This window comes from Pinus tabuliformis, chromosome 9 (assembly GCF_031772625.1).
Source record: "Pinus tabuliformis cultivar Carrire ecotype Pingquan chromosome 9, CPIR1, whole genome shotgun sequence".
Classification (NCBI taxonomy): Eukaryota; Viridiplantae; Streptophyta; class Pinopsida; order Pinales; family Pinaceae; genus Pinus; species Pinus tabuliformis.
Window position 1 is genome coordinate 654,008,005 of NC_142307.1, and position 20,318 is coordinate 654,028,322.

The window sequence follows — 20,318 nt, forward strand, 5'->3', positions numbered from 1 at the left end:
CTAAATTATAAAACCAATCTTGAGTCCAGCGCTTTTATTTGCTACCTCTTATTACTTCACAACATTGAAAGGGAACAAACTATACCAATAATTATTACCAAAGAAAATATTTGAACTTCCAGGATTTCAATTGTGACTATAGGCTAAACCTTTTTTTTCTTACTACATTTCATCTCATATACATTTAATAGGAAAGTCTAAACCTTCTATGTTTTGGATTTTTTCCAGCCAGCATCACCAAAATATGTCCATGTAATTATTTGTGTAAAAACAATTTTACATTGTTTAAATTACACTTTTGAATGTATAATTGGATCCAATGTCTTGAAAAACCCCTATTACACCCAGATTCTGTAATCTCAACCACTGATATGTGCAATTCCAGCAATTCTTCTATGTTTTTCTATATTTTCGGCACAGATGAGTTTGGCATCAAAGTGAAAGTTGAAGCAGGTCTAGATGTGGGAAATAACAAACTCTGCACTCAATCACATACAATCACATAAGACTAATGAAGTCACATGGAAAAAGAAGTGTAAAGTGTTCACCCAAAGAAGTGTAAAGTGTTCACCCAAAAAATCGAGCACATCAATCATAAACACAGTTTACCAAAAGTATTCAGCTAAATCAAGAACCTTCATAGAGCAACACAGTTTACCAAAAGTATTCAGCTAAATCAAGAACCTTCATAGAGCATGATAAAGTTGTTCTTGACTGACGCTTCTGAACCTTCTTTGTAATCGTCGCAAGCAGCTTTTGTTTAGATGAATTTCACAACTATATAACATCCGCAAGAATTAGCTTTGCAAATCCAAAGCAAGCATGTTACAATCACCTATAGAATAATGCTATTGAGAAGAAACATGTCACAAAACGATAAAGCATTCATTTTCATTATTCAATAAACTCACCTCCAAGTTTGATAATACCACCATGGTAGAGAATAGCTCAGTTAAAACCGTTTCTTACAATGCTAGTCAATCTATACCGTCACATTTGGCATAAACCATAATCAAATGCTAGTTAATCTAGTTTCTGTGAGTGCGAAGTCTAGCTAATTTCCACCATGCAATAGATCAAACCACAGATTTAGAATGAGGGAACAAAACTGATGCTGTTAAGAAGTCAAACGAACTTTATACAATAGCCCAACAGGCAGATGATGCTATGTTTCAGCTCATTTTCTCACTTTCCATATGAAATCTGAAGATTCTGAACACATACATAAATGAGAAAGAAGCTTCAAAGCGCTTGGAAGTTGGAAATTTGTGGAAATTTGTGATTGGCAACTATAAAGCTATTATGATTAGCAATGTTAACTCTCAGCATACAATAGATCAGAAATCATAGATTTAGAAATGTCGTTAAGAAGTCAAACTACTGTTATGCCCAAGTTACAGGAAACGTGCTCCCCATACACCCCACATCCCCCATCAAGCACATTTTGGTACAGAAACAGGCACCGTACAACGTGTTTCATTTGCCGTTCAATGCATGTCAGCAGCGTGTGCGGGGTGAACACAAATTATTAAAAAAATACTACAACAACAACCATAGCCCCTATGTAATTAATTGTAATGTTAAATTTGTAACTTTAAATTTTTAAAGTAAAAGGATAACAATGAAAGATTATGTTTCATTTTCATTATTTTAAATTTTAAGTGGGGTTCCAACCTCAATGGATTTCTTATGGAGAAAGTAAAATTTTAGCTCCCTCAAAACCAAAGAGAGTTTATAGGATTTTTTTTATAGGATTTTAGGATTGGGGGATTACAACATTTCCTAGGATTTTGTTGTGTATGAGGGGTGGAACTAGCATTTAATCAAGAGCACCAAGCACTCTATGTACATTGATGTTAGTGGCATTGCTTGTTGAGCTCCTCTATCATGACCCGAGTAAAAATATACCCATCATTCAAACAAAATCTGGATTTGACATGTTAAGACATTTTATCTTATTTTAATGCTTAGAGGGTGACATTGATGATGATGATCCCAATCTAGACAATGATTTTGATGATATGTACCTTATTTGTTGTAGCATAATTTTCATGGGACTTGTGCCTCACTCATTTATTCATGAATCTGTATCTATATACTAAATTATAATATTATAACTTAAATATTTTCTTTCAAAGTTTCAGTATAATTTTCCAAAACATATATATATACTTACATCCCCGTTTCCTGATTCTTGGGGGGTCACATTTACAGTGTGTTATCAAGTCAGATACTTTTTTCCGTTTTCCTGTACCATGCAACTTAGCTTTATACAATTGCCCAACAGGCAGATGATGCTGTGCTTTTAGCCCACTTTCTCACTGTCCATGTGAAATCTGAACACATGCATACATGAATAAGAAATAAACCCAACAGCCATATACAGACGCTCAAAGCTTTTGGAAGTTGGAAATTTGTGATTGGAAAATATACAGCTATTGTGACTGCAACTAAGGAAACTGGAAAATCATGGACAGAAATTATGAGAAAAAGAGAATGCAAAATGAGAAAAAGAATATGCAAGTTGCACTTTTTATCCCATTTAGCAGCAAACTAAGCTGCATCACTGGTCCAGTTAAAAAACTCGCATTCCTCTGAAAAGTAGATCCCTAGGTAGGGCCTAAATTTGCCCAAACCCTCACTCTCACAAGCTCAACATGATTTTGAACTTAATAGTCAATTGCATCTCTGGCTTCCAATCGATACCAAAGAAGCATCAAAATGTATAGCATTACCAGAACTCTTAGCGTACAAACCAACATCCACTACATTTCACAAAGGTTTAAAAATATAAGTACATAGTCGACTATACAAAAGGCTATCGAAAAGCTCTTTCACAATAAAAAGACAGAAAAGCGTGTTGTCAAGCATCCAATAATCTACATAATAGTCAATAATGCAATTATCTTAAGTACTTTTTTGTAAGACACGCCCTTCAAAGTACAGTATCCCTGCCAGGCTGCCAGCCACAAAAACGCGCTACACGCCATTCTCCGTACTTCAAAGGCTAGCAAACCTCATAATATTACAAGAGAAATTAAATCTTCCAGATACTGACATTGAATATATGGTGCCTCTGAAGATTAGAAAGTAACAAATCTCAGGTGAAATGCAATGAAAATCCTAGTCATCAAGCAACGCGCAATCTTTAACCAGACATCCTAAAATGCCTGAGATTACGGGTATAAGCAAAAACCTGGCTTTGAAAATAGTTTTCTACCACATAAAAGGCACTCAGTTGCCTGCTAATCGTGTTAAAAAGAGCGTTTGGCAGTACTCTCAAAGAATTATACTCCAGATTCTTGAACAAATTTCTGAAACATAACATAGAAACCAATCAAATCAAGATTAGACGTTCATTGATCTCGAATTTCGCATGAAGGGATTATTGTGTCCCTCTTTCTCAGATTCCACTTTAATAATGTTAATCTTTTGTCTCATCTTCTCTGCAACAGTACGACCTCTTTTAGATATAGACAAACATGACTCATCTTAGCAAATGGCACACATATCTGAAATAGCAGGAAGATTTACGAAAGTAAATCTAAGAATACGCACTTCCATACACACAACCAACTTCTTGGCTACTCCTCAGTCCATTGCTCAGATATACTAATCATGTTAGTCCAATTAGTCAAAGCTGTAAAGTCATAATCTAAGGACACCTTGCTCTGGCTACATTAGACAAATGCAAGCGCCTTTAGAAACTAACAGGAATTCTCAAAATCTTCTAGGATTTGTCAACTATTCTTATGTAATGTGAGTAAATTCATATTATTACAACATGTTATCTCCACCTACCACCATCTAATGTTTACTTGATCACTATCAAATGGTGGCAAAAAGCAACCACCACTTTGTGTGTTTTATGGAATCCAGGTCAATCAGAGTCCTTCAAAAAGTGTCAACTCCTCCAATTCTTAAGTGTCAATCTTGTGAAAATTTTCAGTCTGCATTAGTTCTCGCCTCGTACTTTCCAACCACCTAGATGATTGACTTCCTGCATAAATAACAATGCAACAAGATTTAGACACTCTCAAGCAATAATGCAATAATTCTCGCATATTTAAGTTCCAATCTGTTAAAAGGACCTGTCTTCACATTAAAAGGACCTTTCTCTTCGCAGTATTCGAACATCTAAAGGCTTTACCCATTCTACATCAAGCCTTTCAATCTTTATTAGCAGAGAAATAAATCAACATTAAATCTGGAACCACTGCATAAAAGTATAGATTGTTGGAATCCAACCAATAAATGGAAGACAATTAATAATATGTTGTATTTCTTGATTAATTTAATGATAATAGGGGTGTTATTTAGTATAGACTATTCTGAACCTCCGACCAGAAGTGGACACTATCTGTGTCATAAATAAACAGAATAATTTGGATTATTAAAACGTATCACCTCCAGACTTATCCACATTATCAATTTATGCAAAAGAGAAAACAGTTTAACAGTGACCTGAACCCTTGATTATAGTCACAATTAATACTTTAGGAACGAAAACCTGCATTAAGATGGTCAAGTGAACAGTAACAACAGCTAAACTGGGATAAACAAGACAACCCATATCAAGGACATTTATTAAAGACATTAGTATTTGGATACATTTTCCCACATTACACAAGATATCTCCCAAAAATGGCAATCTATTCCTCTAAACTGAGAAATCCTAATTCCGGGACAAATAACAGAATTTAGCATAGCGTTCATATTTGGAATTTAAAACATATCATGACTCATGATTTAGGTGACACAAAAAAACCTACATAGTAGGAAACAAGATTTCCTTCTAGGATCATTGCAGAAAGATATAAAGTTTCAGTATCTTTACTCCTTAGTCGAAGATACTACATTATTCCAGGTTTCTCGAATTATTGTTGTCATTTAAGAGTAGGCCTCCTTTTAATACAAATACTTCTTTATTTTTATCTTATGTATGCATCGTCATAAGCCTTAGAACTTGGCCTCAAAGCGGTGATCAAATGCTATGCTGGCACGTCATTTATTTGGATTTTATTGCCAACGGTTTCATTCCCTACTTTTATGATTGGGGATTTGATGCCCTTCTTCTAGTGTTGTTGAAGGTATGAGGCTGGATGTTGTTATTAAGGTATTCCCTTCATAGATACTCTTGCATTATCTAATTCAATGAGGTATTCCAGAATCTCGTTTTGGGAAGAGAGTATAAAACTATTAAAATAGTAAACTTGTGGAACCACAAATTAGCCAGTGCTAGTCCCAGTATGGAAACAGTGACAAGTGTCGAGCGTAAAGTTGAGCAAAATTACAAATTATTGAGAGATCACAGACTTACAAGAATTTTCAGCCCATAACTTTGAACAGCCATAGCATTCATATTTGGAAATGAATATATCATACAACTCGTAATTTCCGAGCACCACAAAAAGGCCTACACATTAAAATTAACAAAATTTGATTCTAGGATCTTTACGGAAAGATACAAAATTTCATCATCTTTACTCCTTCGTGAAAGTTACTACTTAATTATTCCAGTTTTATATAATTAATGTTGCAATTTAAGAGTATGCATCATTTTACACAATTACTTTACTATTTTAATTGCAATTTGCACAATTGCATTATTGCTTTAATTGCGTCTTCTGGATTCTGCATGCATCATCATAAGCCTTAGTCTTTGTCCTCATAGTGATGATCAAATGCTATATTGGTACTATTACTCACCAAAATGGGTAATTCCATAGGAGAAAACTTTTCTCCTACATTTGATATCCAGTAAACCAGCGGCCCCTAACAGGCACTATTTGTCGATGATATGCCATGTGCTTCTGCCAATTGCATCAGCCATGTGCCTCTCACCATCCGGCATTACCACTTGGATGAAGGTGGGTGGCTATTCAAAAGGTACTTTGATCATTTTGCAATTGGGTGCTTATACTTGTCTGTGTTGGACATTTAGTATGGATAAAGGGGTGATCTAGAAGACTGACCAATCTTGAATATAATTTTGTTCTCTCACCTTACCATAGGGGTTAATCTTTAGCCCTAGTCTAGTGGGATCTCCCTTAAGGTCCCTTAGGGTTATAAGAGAGACACTACTTGGAAGACCATGATTGAAATAGCATCTTTGTTATCCATTATAGCTTAACACTTTCCAAGACACATTACAAGCCCCATATCTCACCTCCATTCTTCTGGCCCAACTTGTCACTGGTTCTTTAGGATTTGGCACTCATATGTTCACATACCTTGAGTAGGGCCGGAAAACTTTGGATGTTGATGCAACTAAAAGAAAAGAAAGAGCCTATCATGGCTACAACAACAACAAAAAATGCACAATATGGTCGAGACATAAAAATAACCATGTGGGCAAAAGCCTAGCATGAGCTCTACCTTCATCATATGGCTATCACCCAATTCCTGAGCCCATGATGCTCCATTACATCAAAAAGGAACAATTGCACGTCCCAACCCTAATTAGCAATGAACTGAATCATCTTAAGGGGTGATAAAACTTTTACATTATAAAGTGCAAGCTTTAACCCTTGAGCTATATCCAGTAATACAAGGAATAATCAAGAAGTAAAAGGTGCACAAGAGGGGTGGAAAAATCAGGCTTAGTGTAATATCCCTATTGAATATTTCCATTAAAATATATGAAATTTTCTTCAAAAAAGCATCCCACTAATTTTATTCAACAATACCATGAAGATTCTTGAATTTGCACCACAGAAATTGCCAACTGATAACATACAAAACCCAGAAATTAAAGTGTTGCTAGTACAACAATTTTAATGAATATTGCAATTGCACATAGAACACGAAATGTATGCAGCAAACTCAACTTTATTTATATTAACATAAAATATGATAATACAATCGTTGGAAATAGTTGAGATAATGATGACCACCAAATAATATGCTATAATGTTGAACCTGGCCTCCAAAATGACAACTGAAAATGACACCCAAACTGAAGATCTAAATGATCCCCACTCCAATCCTCAGATTTTCTCTAGATCTGATCTCCAAATGATGTCGTTGAAGCTCCATGAGATTTCTAGAAGAAATCTCCTCACAGTGGATTCGGTTTTCAACCAACTCGCAAAGGAAACCCAAGGGTTTTCGTCCTAGGGCTCACTGAAGCTGAGAACCAAGTTATCCAACCTTCACCAATAGAAAAATACTTCAAACCAAGATGTCCCAAATGATTTTCTTCCCTTCCTTTTAAAGATCAAATGGATCGCTCTCCAACCTTCTAGAAGTACTTTATTTTATTATTTTATTTCCATTCTAGAAGATTATCCCCTTTACTTTATTTGACTTACTTTATTTAAGTCACTTTTCTCCCTTCTGGCCTTTTCCTTTAGTTAAGCATTTCCCCTTTTTAATTAATTGAGTGACTAATTAAAGTCACTTTTAATCTAGGAAAACGGTAAATATTCCTCTGCGATCTCTCTGGCCACTAAAAGTCATTTTTTACCATCCCATCCTATAGATCACTTCATTCTAGTTCCAATGAACTATTACACTAAGGTGTTTCATCAAATATGCCTCCCAAAATGGCACCTTAAACATATTTAATTAAGATATGCTCAATAATAACCTTGTTTTAAAGGAACTGTCAGAATGCAACAGAAGTAAGAATAAGTTGTGCGGAACTAACCCTGATGTTGAAATGTTGCAAGCAATCCCTATTGGACCCCATAAAACTCCTCCAAAATCCTTCGGGCCCACTAATAAAGAAATCTCACTCCCGTGACCAAGTTGTCACTAACACTTGAAATCCATCCCAGCCGCATCATAAGGGAAACTGAAAAAGGGAAATTACAAATCCTCCCACCCCAAGATTGCTTTCCTTCAAGAAATTTGCATCTGACCATTATAGAGGCATTTGTACACCGATACCAAGTGGCAAGATCTCATACAAACCATTGTGCTACTTGCCTCTGTTCCAACCAACCATGAATGGATCCCTCAATGCTTGGATCCCAACCATTTTTTGACTCATCTTGCCATCAATAGATCCATCTAGATCCCAATGCGACATGACCAATCATCATCGTCCATGCAACAAACTCAGCTTTATTTATATTGATATAAAATATGATAATACAGTCGCTGGAAATACCTGAGATAATGATGGCCACCAAATAATCTACTGCAATGTTGAAGCTGGCCTCGAAAATTTCAATTGAAAATGACACCCAAATTGGAGATCTAAATGATCCCCAAACCAATCCTTAGATTTTTTCCAGATTTGATCTCCAACTTATGTTGTTGAAGCTCTGTGAGATTTCTATATGAGATCTCCTCACAGCGGGTTGGGTTTTCATCCAACTCATAAAGGAAACCCAAGGGTTTCGTCTTGGGGCTTACTAAAGCTGAGAACCAAGTTCTCCAACCTTAACAATAGAAAAATACTCCAAACCAAGATGTCCCAAATGATTTGTTTCCCTTCCTTTTAAAGGTCAAAAGGATCCCTCTCCAACCTTCTAGAAGTACTTTATTTTATTATTTTATTTTCATTTTAGAAGATTCTCCTCTTTACCTTATTTAAGTGACTTTTATTTTATTTAATTCACACTTCCCCCTTCTAGTCTTTTTCTTCAAAAAAGCATTTTCTCCTTTTTAATTAATGAGACTAATTAAAGTCACTTTTAATCTATGAAAATGGTAAATCTACCTCTACAATCTCTCTAGCCACTAAAATTCACTTTTAACCATCCCATCCTGTAGATCTCTTCGTTCCGGTTCCAACAAGCTATTACACTAAGGTGTTTCATCAAATATTCCTCCCATAATGACACCTTCAACGTATTCAATTAAGAAATGCACAAAAAATACCCCATTTATGGGAATTTTCAGAATGCAGTGAAACCAAGAGTAAATTGTGCAAAACTAACCCTAATGATGAAATGATGCGAGTAATCCCTGTTGGACCCCATAAAACTCCTGCAAAACTGTCTGCGCCCACTGATAATGAAATCTCACTCCAATGACCAAGTTGTCACCAACCTTGGAAATCCATCCTAGCCGCATCATAAGGGACACTGAAATTGGGGATATTACATCGAGCGGGTACCTCATACCTCCAAAATTTCTCCCTCCTTTACATCCATACACTCAAGATGTGGACATCCCCATTAGTTGGTCCCCTTGACCAAGGCACTTGGCCATGAAGCCTTTCCCCTCCATTACCACATTATTTGCACCAACATCTATTGATTGAGGGCTTGACCTTGGAATTATCACTTTCCCTTAAGGGTTGGAAGCACATAATAGGTTTGGCTATTAGGAACCTCTACCAAGGTAGGGAACATCTTTATGGGACTTGGTCTAGTTAGATATTGGAAGGTGATCCTTGTTTGAAGTATTAAATTCCCTTAACATTCAAGTTTCGTCCACTTAGATGCATTATTGATCCTAGTCTCTGATGGATGATTGTTTTCACTTGAGTTCATGTTGTTTTTTTAGGTGGTCCATGGCAACCCAAGCCTTGAGGGCACCCACTCCACAAGTACCTAGGTCTTTTAGAGAAGTACATGGCCTTTGTAGATGCAACATTGAGAGTGTGAAGCCTCCTGACAACATGAGCAGATGTTACATGTCCCATAGTACGTTCAGGACTCAGGAAGTTGGTCAATTTTGACCTAGCTTTGAGGTTTCTTCATGATGACACCACTAGACCCAATGTGCCCCCATGCTAGCCATGGCACAAGCTGATGGGCAGGAGTTTATTCCGAGACCATATGAGGATGGTATCCCATTGAGAGACTAAGGAGGGCTTGTTGCACCACAGGAACCCCTAACACTGAAGAGAAGGAGGCCTTATTTGACAATTGGAGACCCATGGAGACCACATGATGGCACCCCAACTGCACTTGGGAACCCGGAGGAGGATTTGAGGTGGATTTTGTTGAGAGATATAGGGCATTAGGATTAGGTGACTTCTCTTATAATGATAACTGGTTGTGAATGCTTTTTACTTCTTTAGATTAGGTTCTTCTCTTGACTTAGATTATTATGGTGTTCTTCTTCATCAAAGAGTTACCAAATCATAAACAATAAGGAGACAAGAGACATAGAATGTAGGCGATCAACCAGGGCCAAAACCTCTCCAACTTGAGAGGAAAACCCAAACAAATTCTTCTTCTTATAGAAACTTCAAGTGACGAATACCAAGACCAAGACCCTTGACACAACAACCTCTCCAAGACCAAGTCACAAGACCCTTCTTCATTGCTTCTTCTTCTTTCCCAAGTCAACACTAGTCAAACTGCTTGCCTTCCTTTGAATTTTGGCTACCCTTCAGATTTCGGCCTTTTGGATCAGGTCTGCAACTTTCGGCCTCCTCAGAAACCCTAGTTGCAGCACGTGTGAGAGATTTTTGTCTCTTAAATTCCTTCGCTCTAGGTGGAGATCCTTTCTTCTTCAATTCAGCTTGAGAATCAACTTGTTTTCTTCCTTGATCTGCCCTCCTAATGAGACTGTGATATCTCGGCTCCTCCTGCAGCAGATAGCATCAATTCCTCGCATGTGTGGAGTGTATTTGCCCAAAACAGATCAGAAAATGACTCGGTTATGTTCCTCCTTCCTTCGCTTGGTGGTGAGGCTCTTCTCTTGTGATCTTCGCACTTCTTCTTGGTTCAGATTGCTTGATTGAATTCACTTCCAAATGATGTCGAGTTCTGCTATATATATAGTGGTTTGTCCATGTGATATAGGTGACTTGATCTTGTGCCTAGGCCGACATGTCCTTCTGGAATCATCTTTATTCCCTTTTGTAGGCTAACTTCAAGGAGAGCTTGTGAGGGTTAATGACTCAAACAATTTCTCTTTTTACATTGTATAATATGTTCAAATGGGTCTTCAATCTTTGAAATTGACTCATTAGACTTTATGACATGATGACCAACCCTAAAGGCTCACAATGGGAGCCTTAACTTAAAATAAAATTCCTTGAGCATGAAACCCATAACTCAAGCATAAAAAAATAAATTTATTTTCTTCTTTACATCAATTACATAAAATCATGATTACACATGTCACTATGAAGATCGAACCTAGTTACATTTTTCAATAGATTTAAAGACAAACCCTCAAATTTTGGATCATCCAGGCACTTTCACACAATTGGACAACTCAGCACACCTTGGCATGGCATTTGGAGCCCTAATTAAGCATGATGTCAGCATTTAGAAAGGCTATGGCTCACACATGGGGGCAATTTTGGTCTATTTTGTCATTAGCTAGTGGGTTGGCTTGTAACCCAAGTTCATTTTATGTCAAATTTGTTATTAGGAGCTTCATTAAGCTAAAATAACTGGAGGTAAACCTCATATAAATAGAGGTCACCTTCATTTCATTTTGATCATCACTTATGGATCAATTCGGCCCTCTTAGAGATTTCAGCCTAGCTGAAATTTGTCTTGTATCTTGTGGAGATGTGATCTATTGTGGATTTTTGCATATGGAGCTATTCTTTAGTTGTAGAGATGTCATTTTTTTAGCAATAAAGCATTGGTTCATGCATCTATCTTGTAAGTTCTCTTTGTATTGGAATTTATTTCACGACTATTGCATGTAATGGTTATTATATAGGGTTTCTATGTGCTAGTTATTATTGAAAAAAAAACTATGGAATCTTAGCAATGGTATTGTATGTTGAAGGAAATGTAACTAGGTTCGGTCTTCATAAATGTAGTTTTGATATTTGTATTTATTCAAGAAAAGAAATATTATTTTTATAATATATGTCAATGAGTTTCTTGCTCATTGAAATAGGTCTAGCACATGTTAAAGTGCTATAGGTGAGTCAAATAGTCAAAAGAAAAACGTTGAAGACCTTAAGGGCATGTTACTATAGGTATACTTATGTATTAAAGTCAAAGAAGTCACCTCCAAGCACAGTCAAGTCTCCTCCAAAGCAAAGACACCACTAGAGAAGCCATCTGAAGCAAAGATAGCAAGTCGGCCTACAAACATCAAGTCAGCCTTCAAGTTGGCCTAAAGGAGGGATAGTCCTCTATATATAGAGGTTGTCCACTCCTCTAAAGATAATGCAATCCACCTCTAAAATCAGCGAAGTAAAGGAACGAGTAAAGGGTGAAAAAGTGACAAGAAAGGGCACCTCCAGTGCAACGTACAAGGTGAAGTCTTGGCCGAAGTTAAGAGGACTGTTTTCTAGGGTAGAAAACAGTCACACGTGCGAGAAACAAAAGCATCCTTATTGTCATTACAGCAGCAAGATAACAGTGATTTATATCTCATGGTTTGGGCTAGTAACCATGAGATAAGGCCTCCTACTCAAGTGAAGAAGAGAGTCTCTCAAGCGAAGGAGAAAGGAACAAAAGTATAGAGGAGACCTCCCACACGTGCGAGAAATTAGGGCTGCAGTGCTGCCATATTAAGTCTGCAACTACATCTTAAGAAAGGGCTCGGATGGAGGAAGGATAAAGTACTCTTCATATGTAAAGGAATCTACCAAGGAACAAAGAGGAATATCTCTTATAGAAGATACCTAACAAGGACTACTATCAGTTGCCAGAAGAAGGACGAAATGTCGGGAAGCAAAGTGTCGGAAGAAGGAAGACTAAGTGTCGGGGAACAAAGTGCAGAAAGGAGGAAAGACTTGACTTGTGCTTGGAGGACATTCTAGGCGGGGGTCTAGGGTTTGGCATTGATCAGTAAGAAGCTTCAATAAGAGAAAACTTACAGAAGGCTTTTCCTCTCAAGAGAAGAGAGGTTTTGGCCCTAGTAGAGAGCCAACATCTTGTGTTCTTGTTCTTATGTTTTTGGTAGCAGTTTGATGAAGTACAAACACATGCATTAATAAGAAGAAGAAGAAGATTAAGCTAACAAGAAAAGTAAAAAGACTTCAAAAATTGTTATCAAGCAAAGAAGAATCTAACTACACCTAATTGCCCTTGATTCTTCAACATGGTATCAGAGGTAAGGTGACACATCAAGGAAAGGACATCTCAAGAACACTCATCAAGGAAGGACATCTATAAAAGTTGAAGCATCTAGCCAAGAAATCTCAATCACTTCAAGGACAAGAAGATCTACCATCTATCATTCATCAAGGAAGACTACAAAGCAAGAAGAAGAGCCTTACACAAAGGCACCTACAAGAAGAGCAAATCAAAGAAGGACCTACATCAAGCTACAAGTCATCAAGCAAATCTCATCATCAAGTCAAGTTCACTTGGAGAAAGCAACTTGAAGAACATCAAGGTCTAAGGAAGGCAAGCCATCAAGTCTTCAAGGAGAAAACAAATCTACTACAATTCAAAATCTATCAAGTAAGTATATATCCCCTTCTGAATATACATCAATGTCTTTTTGTAAGGAAAGCAACAAATTGGTAGGTACCAATAACTTTCTTGCATGGAAGAAGAGGACTGATTTACTTCTCAAGGAGAATGAGCTTCTAGAACTCATCAAAGGGAATATCACTATTCCTGCTAAGGAACAAACTCAAGCCTTAGCCAAGTATAATAAGGATGAGACAAGAGCTCAAAGGATTCTAATAAAATCCATCAAAGACTCTCATTCCTTATGTCTCAAAACTTGAAACATCAAAAGAAATCTATGACAAACTAGTACAACTATTCTCGGTAACCACAACTGGAGAAGTGATATCTCTATGAAATGAATTGTACAAGATGAAGATATCAAAGGAAAGAATAGATCCCTACTTCATGAAGATCTCTGAGATGAGGGATCAACTTCAAAAGCTAGGGGAAGTTATGTCCAACAGGGAAATGACAATTGTAGTACTCTACCTAAGGATTGGGGAAACTTCACATCAAGCATATATGCAAAGAAGGAAGCCACCCCACTAAGTGAAATGTGGTCTCTATGCAAGATAGAAGAAACAAGACTTGAAGCAAAGGAAGATGTGGGATCAAAGGAGAAAGCATTTGCTACCATCACCAAGAGAAAGGGGAAATTTGGCAAATTTGGTCCACGAAGAACAAACAACAAAGATATGTCCAGAATCCAATGCTATGGATGCCAAGAATATGGACACTACAAAAGGAATTTTCCTAAACTTAAGAAGGACAACAACAATAAAAGAAAAAGAGAAGAAGCTCATGTGACTCAAGAAATGAAAGAAGAAGACAAGAAGCAAAAAAAGGAAGATCCTCTGGATCTCTACTATGACTAAGTCTACTTCTTTACTTAAAGACTTCTTTCAAAGTTTTTAGTAGTATAGGAGCATGTAGGAATAGAATAAAATTGCATGACTAGAAATATATTCTAGAATCTAGAAGCATGATGTACATAGAGTTCAAAATTCTCATGTAGAATGAGCGTTTATAAATAGAACAAAATGCATGGTTAGAAATATCTTCTAGAATATAGGAGCATGGTAGATATAGCTCAACATATTCATGTAGAAGCAACATACCTAGTATAGGACCTCATCCACAATGAAAGAAAATTGATCATGATTAAGAATCTTAGAAGACCTCCATCATCAAAAAGAAAGAAACATTTGCAGGATAAGGGTCTTCAAGATCCTATGATGGAATCTTCAAAAGAAGATTCATAAACAAAAGTAGACGTCTCATTGGGAACCCCATTCATGGGATTCAAGAAAAAGATGATATGCAAGCAAGCTAAGATGAAGCAAGAAGGGCCACACCAAGGACAACCAAATGAAGCTAAGATGATCAAAGGAGAATCAAGATGAGGTATGTATGCATCAAATTTTAGTCATGTTATCATATGTATATTATTAAGTCATGGGAATAGTTTTATAACATGATCAAGTAGGAAAGAATTTCTTTCACCAATGACATGCTCAAAGGCGTGTACTACAACTCAATGAAGGCCAACGAAAGGAAATACTCACATAAGGAGTATAAGATTGTTGACTAAGAAGCAAGAAGAAATGTTGACTAGTACTAGAAGCAAGCAATGAAGAAGTGCTTCCACAAGGAGAATAAGGTGGTTGACTAATCTATCTATGAAGAAGAAAATGAAGAAAGAGATCTAGCATGTGAAGAACACCATGATCACAAATAATCACTATCTGACAAAGATCCATTGAAGACATGTCTCGAAAGAAGGCGGGACAACTCTGACTAAGAAAGGAAAAGATCAAAGGACCCTTGACACCTATGAAGGCCTTGGAGATATGAAAGGAGCAGATAATTAATTATACTCTACGAAGATGTCATGATCAAAGAATGGGAACAAGCAAGTATAAAGAAGCATCCATGTGAAGAGTAGTCCGAAGTATAAACAAGATGACAAGGAATAACCAGATGACAAGAGAACCTGATATATGACAAGTAGGCCACTTTCCACGAAGGAAGCAATGACATGACAAACCAGGAAGGAAAGTGATCAATGGATGGTGCCCTACCAAGAAGTAGTTCGAAAAAAGACTTCATGACATCAAAGGAAGAAAGGAGATCAAGCAGCTAGAGAACCCATGAAGAAGAAGTTGTTGATGAATGGACAAGTCCCTAGCTAAGAGGGAGTTATAACAAGTTCCCAATTACAAAGGAACTTGGACAAGTACCTTGTCAGAGGATACTTGGGCATGTCTTCCTCAATTGAGAGGAAGTGATAGACACGACATTCTTCACTTGGGAAGAAAGAATGGGAGGATTGGGTAATCATCTGGCATCCTATACTCTTTGAGGATGTGTAGGGCATCCAAGACAAGAGTAGGCAAGAGGACCAATATTCTTTGAGGGTTGGGAACCCAAGATAAGAATAGTCCTAGAAGGTCATACTCAGTGAACACCCGGCCGAGTGGGTATGTACCTTGAGAGACAATGACTAAGGTGTTTATAAGTCATTGGTCTCGTCGCCATTGTGCTCTGATCTATTGAGAGATAGACTTTTCAGTCAAGGCCTTCTTGTGGAAATAATGTTGGTTACTATGATGCTATAACAGATGGATTTCCAATCCGGTTTCTCTTATGTGAATTCTTCAAGATTGAAACATAGCCAAACACCTTGTAATGTTGTATGAATACCTCCCTAGTTAAGAGGGAGTATTGAAGAAAATGTAACTAGGTTCGGTCTTCATAAATGTACTTTTGATATTTGTATTTATTCAAGAAAATAAATATTATTTTTATAATATATGTCAATGAGCTTCTTACTCATTGAAATAGGTCTAGCACATGTTAAAGTGTTAAAGGTGAGTCAAATAGTCAAAAGAAAAATGTTGAAGACCTTAAGGGTATGTTACTATAGGTATACTTATGTATTAAAGTCAAAGAAGTCACCTCCAAGCAAAGTCAAGTCTCCTCCAAAGCAAAGACACCACCAAAGAAGCCATCTGAAGCAAAGATAGCAAGTCGGCCTAAAGGAGGGACAGTCCTCTATATATAGAGGTTGTCCACTCCTCCAAAGATAACACAATCCACCTCTGAAATCAGCGAAGTAAAGTAACTAGTAAAGGGTGAAAAGGTGACAAGAAAGGGAGCCTCTAGTGCAACGTACAAGGTGAAGTCTAGGCTGAAGTTAAGAGGACTGTTTTCTAGGGTAGAAAATAGTCACACGTGCGAGAAACAGAAGCATCCTTACAGTGATAACAGCAGCAAGATAATAGTCACTTATATCTCATGGTTTGGGCTAGTGACCTAGGCCTACAAGGCCTCCTACTCAAGCGAAGAAGAGAGTCTCTCAAGCGAAGGAGAAAAGAACAAAAGTATAAAGGAGACCTCCCACACGTGCGAGAAATTAGGGTTGCAGTACTGCCATATTAAGTTTGCGACTACATCTTAAGAAAGGGCTCAGATGGAGGAAGGATAAATTACTCTTCATATGTTAAGGAATCTACCAAGGAACAAAGAGGAATATCTCTTATAGAAGATACCTAACAAGGACTACTATCAGTTGTCGGAAGAAGGACAAAGTGTCGGGAAGCAAAGTGCCGGAAGAAGGAAGACTAAGTGTCGGGGAACAAAGTGCAGAAAGGAGGAAGGACTTGACTTGTGCTTGGAGGACATTCTAGTCAAGGGTCTAGGGTTTGGCATTGATCAATAAGAAGCTTCAATAAGAGAAAACTTACAGAAGGCTTTTCCTCTCAAGAGAAGAGAGGTTTTGGCCCTGGTAGAGAGCCAACATCTTGTGTTCTTGTTCTTATGTTTTCGGAAGAAATTTGATGAAGTACACACACATGCATTAATAAGACGAAGAAGAAGATTAAGCTAACAAGAAAAGTAAAAAAGACTTCACAAATAGTTATCAAGCAAAGAAGAATTTAACTACACCTAATTGCCCTTGATTCTTCAACATTGTATGCATTGCCCTTCTAGAATTTGTGTGACAATCCCTTAATGATTAGCTCTCCTCATTTTGTTCCCTCATAAAATGATAGCTCGGGTTTGAAACTAGTGTTTCTTAATCCCTTACTCCTTGCTAGGGTTTAGTTGTTTCTCCTAAGTAGACCTCCCTTAGACACCATCAACAATGTCAAGGCACTAGCCTTATTCACATCGTTGATCACGCCAAAAATATCTCTAACTCATATTTCTCTCCCCTTATTTTGACTTTCAGGCTCTTAAGGAAAGTTGCTAAGCTAGGGTTAGAGTTTAAATTCAACTAGGGTTGACTATGTTGACTTGTGGAGGAATTCAACACTTGGTTGTGCAGTCATTGCCTCAAAATCAACCTCTTCCTATGGCTAATTTCTTTATTTTAGGGTTGATGTCCTTTACCATAGATAATTTTTGCGCTTGCTAAACCCTAGCCTTGCCCTAGGCTTCAACTTGGGGCTTGTTGAAGGCTTGTTGTGCCTCAAATTAATCATACTTATCTATTTCAAGCCTTTTCTTGGCCTTATGATCATAGGTAAGCCTGTTGACCTTGCCTACTCTTAAACCCTTGGTCACTTTGTGCCCTAATTAAGGCTATTGGAGGGAATGCGTTGCTTGTTTGTGCTAGTTGAGCCTTGCTCTTAAGTAGAGTATCTCTCCTTGGCATATCCTTCTCCCTTTTACCCCTTGGATTTGATATATCCTTTAGGTTAACCTTGCCTACTCTTAAACCCTAGGTCACTTTGTGCCCTAATTAAGGCTATTGGAGGGAATGCATTGCCTTGTTTGTGCTAGTTGAGCCTTGCTCTTAAGTAGAGTATCTCTCCTTGGCATATCCTTCTCCCTTTTACCCCTTGGATTTGATATATCCTTTAGGTTACCTAACACAGGGAAGCCTCCCTTGTGGTGCAAATCCACTAAAGAACAGGAGGTAGTGGCTATGGTGACAGTGGGCCACACCTCATAGTGTTTTCACTTGGTCTAATTCTTGTCTTATGAGCTCCCCTCCTAGGACCTTCTAGAATTTGATGCAATAGCTACATCCTTTGTTGGAGCTTTATCAACAAGGGTTTCATTCCCTTCTTTTATATTTTGGGATTTGATGCCCTTTTTCTTGTATTGTGCAAGGCTATGTTGGTGTATGGGTAACCATGCTCAAGGCACACAAGTTGGATACTAGTATGCATACCCTATTCCTGATAGTTAAATTACCAATACCAAATCTGATTTAAATTCCTAGCAATTTATTTTATGCCCAAAAAAAATATATTCAACACAACAAATTATTTCTGAAAAAAATGTTGAATAAAAATACATTGGTGTTTTAACTAATAAAATATTTGCATCTGAAACACAAGTGAAAATCAATCACAAACATAGCAGAAATTTTTGCTCTTCAGTTTGTCCTTCATTAAATTGGTCAGGAAAACTAATAGCTCCCTTAATTGGGAAAATTACCCTAACAGATATATAGAAATTATATAGCAAAATGAAACCTGGAAATCTTGGCCCCCTGTAAGCTTCAGCCCTTTGAAAAAATGGCCTCTTGGAAATTTTCAGCCCCTAGAAAAACTAACTTCTCTAGCATGCAATTTGGCCTCCTCTCTCCTAGCCCTATACAACCTACGACCTACGCATTGTGGGATCCAACTCAAAAACAAATAACCCTGTGAGCACTTTGCGAGGCTAAATGGCCTCCCAATTCGCCAAATTCGTTGCCATGTACTCGGCTTCTGCTAAACTAAGTGCCACAGAAGACTACTTCCTGCTAAACCACGAAAGCACTGTTAACCCCAAGTTGATGCAACACCCTGAGGTGCTCTTCCTATACATTACACTCCCAACCCAATCTAAGTTTGTGTAGCCCTACAACTGCATTCCACCACTCCTAACATACATCATCCCATACTCCATTGTACCTCGCACATGCTTCGTTGCAACCCAATGCACTCTCCTCAACTCCATCAACTGAATTAGGGTATTCATAGCATAGCATATATCTAGTCTAGTGTTAACCTCCTCTCTCCTAGCCCTATACAACCTACGACCTATGCACTATGGGATCCAACTCAAAACCAAATAACCTTGTGAGCACTTTGCGAAGCTAAATAGCTTCCCAATTCGCCAAACTCGCTGCCACGTACTCGGCTTCTGCTAAACTGAGTGCCATAGAAGATTACTTTCCTACTAAACCACAAAAGCACTGCTAACCCCAAGTTGAAGCAACACCCTAAGGTGCTCTTCCTATCCACTACACTCCCAACCCGATCTAACTCTGCGTAGCCCTGAAACTGCGCTCCACCACTCTTAACATACATCATCACATACTCCATTATACCTCACACATGCTTCGTTGCAACCCAATGCACTCTCCTCAACTCCATCATAAACTAACTCAGGGTATTCACAGCATAGCATATATCTAGCCTAGTGTTAACCAAATACATCAAAAGCCAATCAACTGCCTGTACAATGTGAGATCCACCAACTATAACTCATAAGCATTCAACTGCTTCAAGTTGATAATCATGGGTGTAGACATAGGCTTGCAATCCACCATACTAAATCTCCTCAAGGTATCACCTATATACTTTTCTTGTCCAAGGAAAATCTCACATGTTTCCTAAAACACCTCCAATCCCAAAAACTAATACATCATGTTGATGTCCTTCATCTCGAACTCTTTAGCTAGATCTCATTTGCACATCTCTATGAGCTTTTCTGACCCTGTGAGAAAGAGATCATCCACATAAAGAACTAGGATGAGTGGATCGTCGCCAACTAGTACATAATCTAGGTTGGGATCCACCTCACTCTTAGTTAAGCTCATACCTCGAGTACCATGCCCTTGATACTTTCTTGAATCCATATAGTGCCTTCTTCCACCGGAATACATGAGAATCTCTCTCATGCACCTCAAAGCCCTGAGGTTGCTCAATGTACACCTCCTCAATCACTCCATTGAGTAAGGTTGTATCCACATCCATCTGATGTGTCCTTCACCCCATCTCTAAAGCAATAGATATAATAGCTCTAACA

The 20,318-nt window shown here is 37.7% G+C and overlaps 1 protein-coding gene across 1 annotated transcript in view; it reads right to left on the reverse strand.

Annotated features, from left to right (window-relative positions):
- Positions 1-2,875: 2,875 nt before the first annotated feature.
- The window catches only part of SAMBA (valine-tRNA ligase), a 60,568-nt gene continuing 43,125 nt past the window's right edge, over positions 2,876-20,318 (reverse strand). The window contains 2 exon segments of the mRNA XM_089441236.1: positions 2,876-3,922; positions 3,924-4,000. Of these exon segments, the coding sequence (XP_089297362.1) occupies positions 3,905-3,922; positions 3,924-4,000 (95 nt within the window). The 3' untranslated portion in view covers positions 2,876-3,904.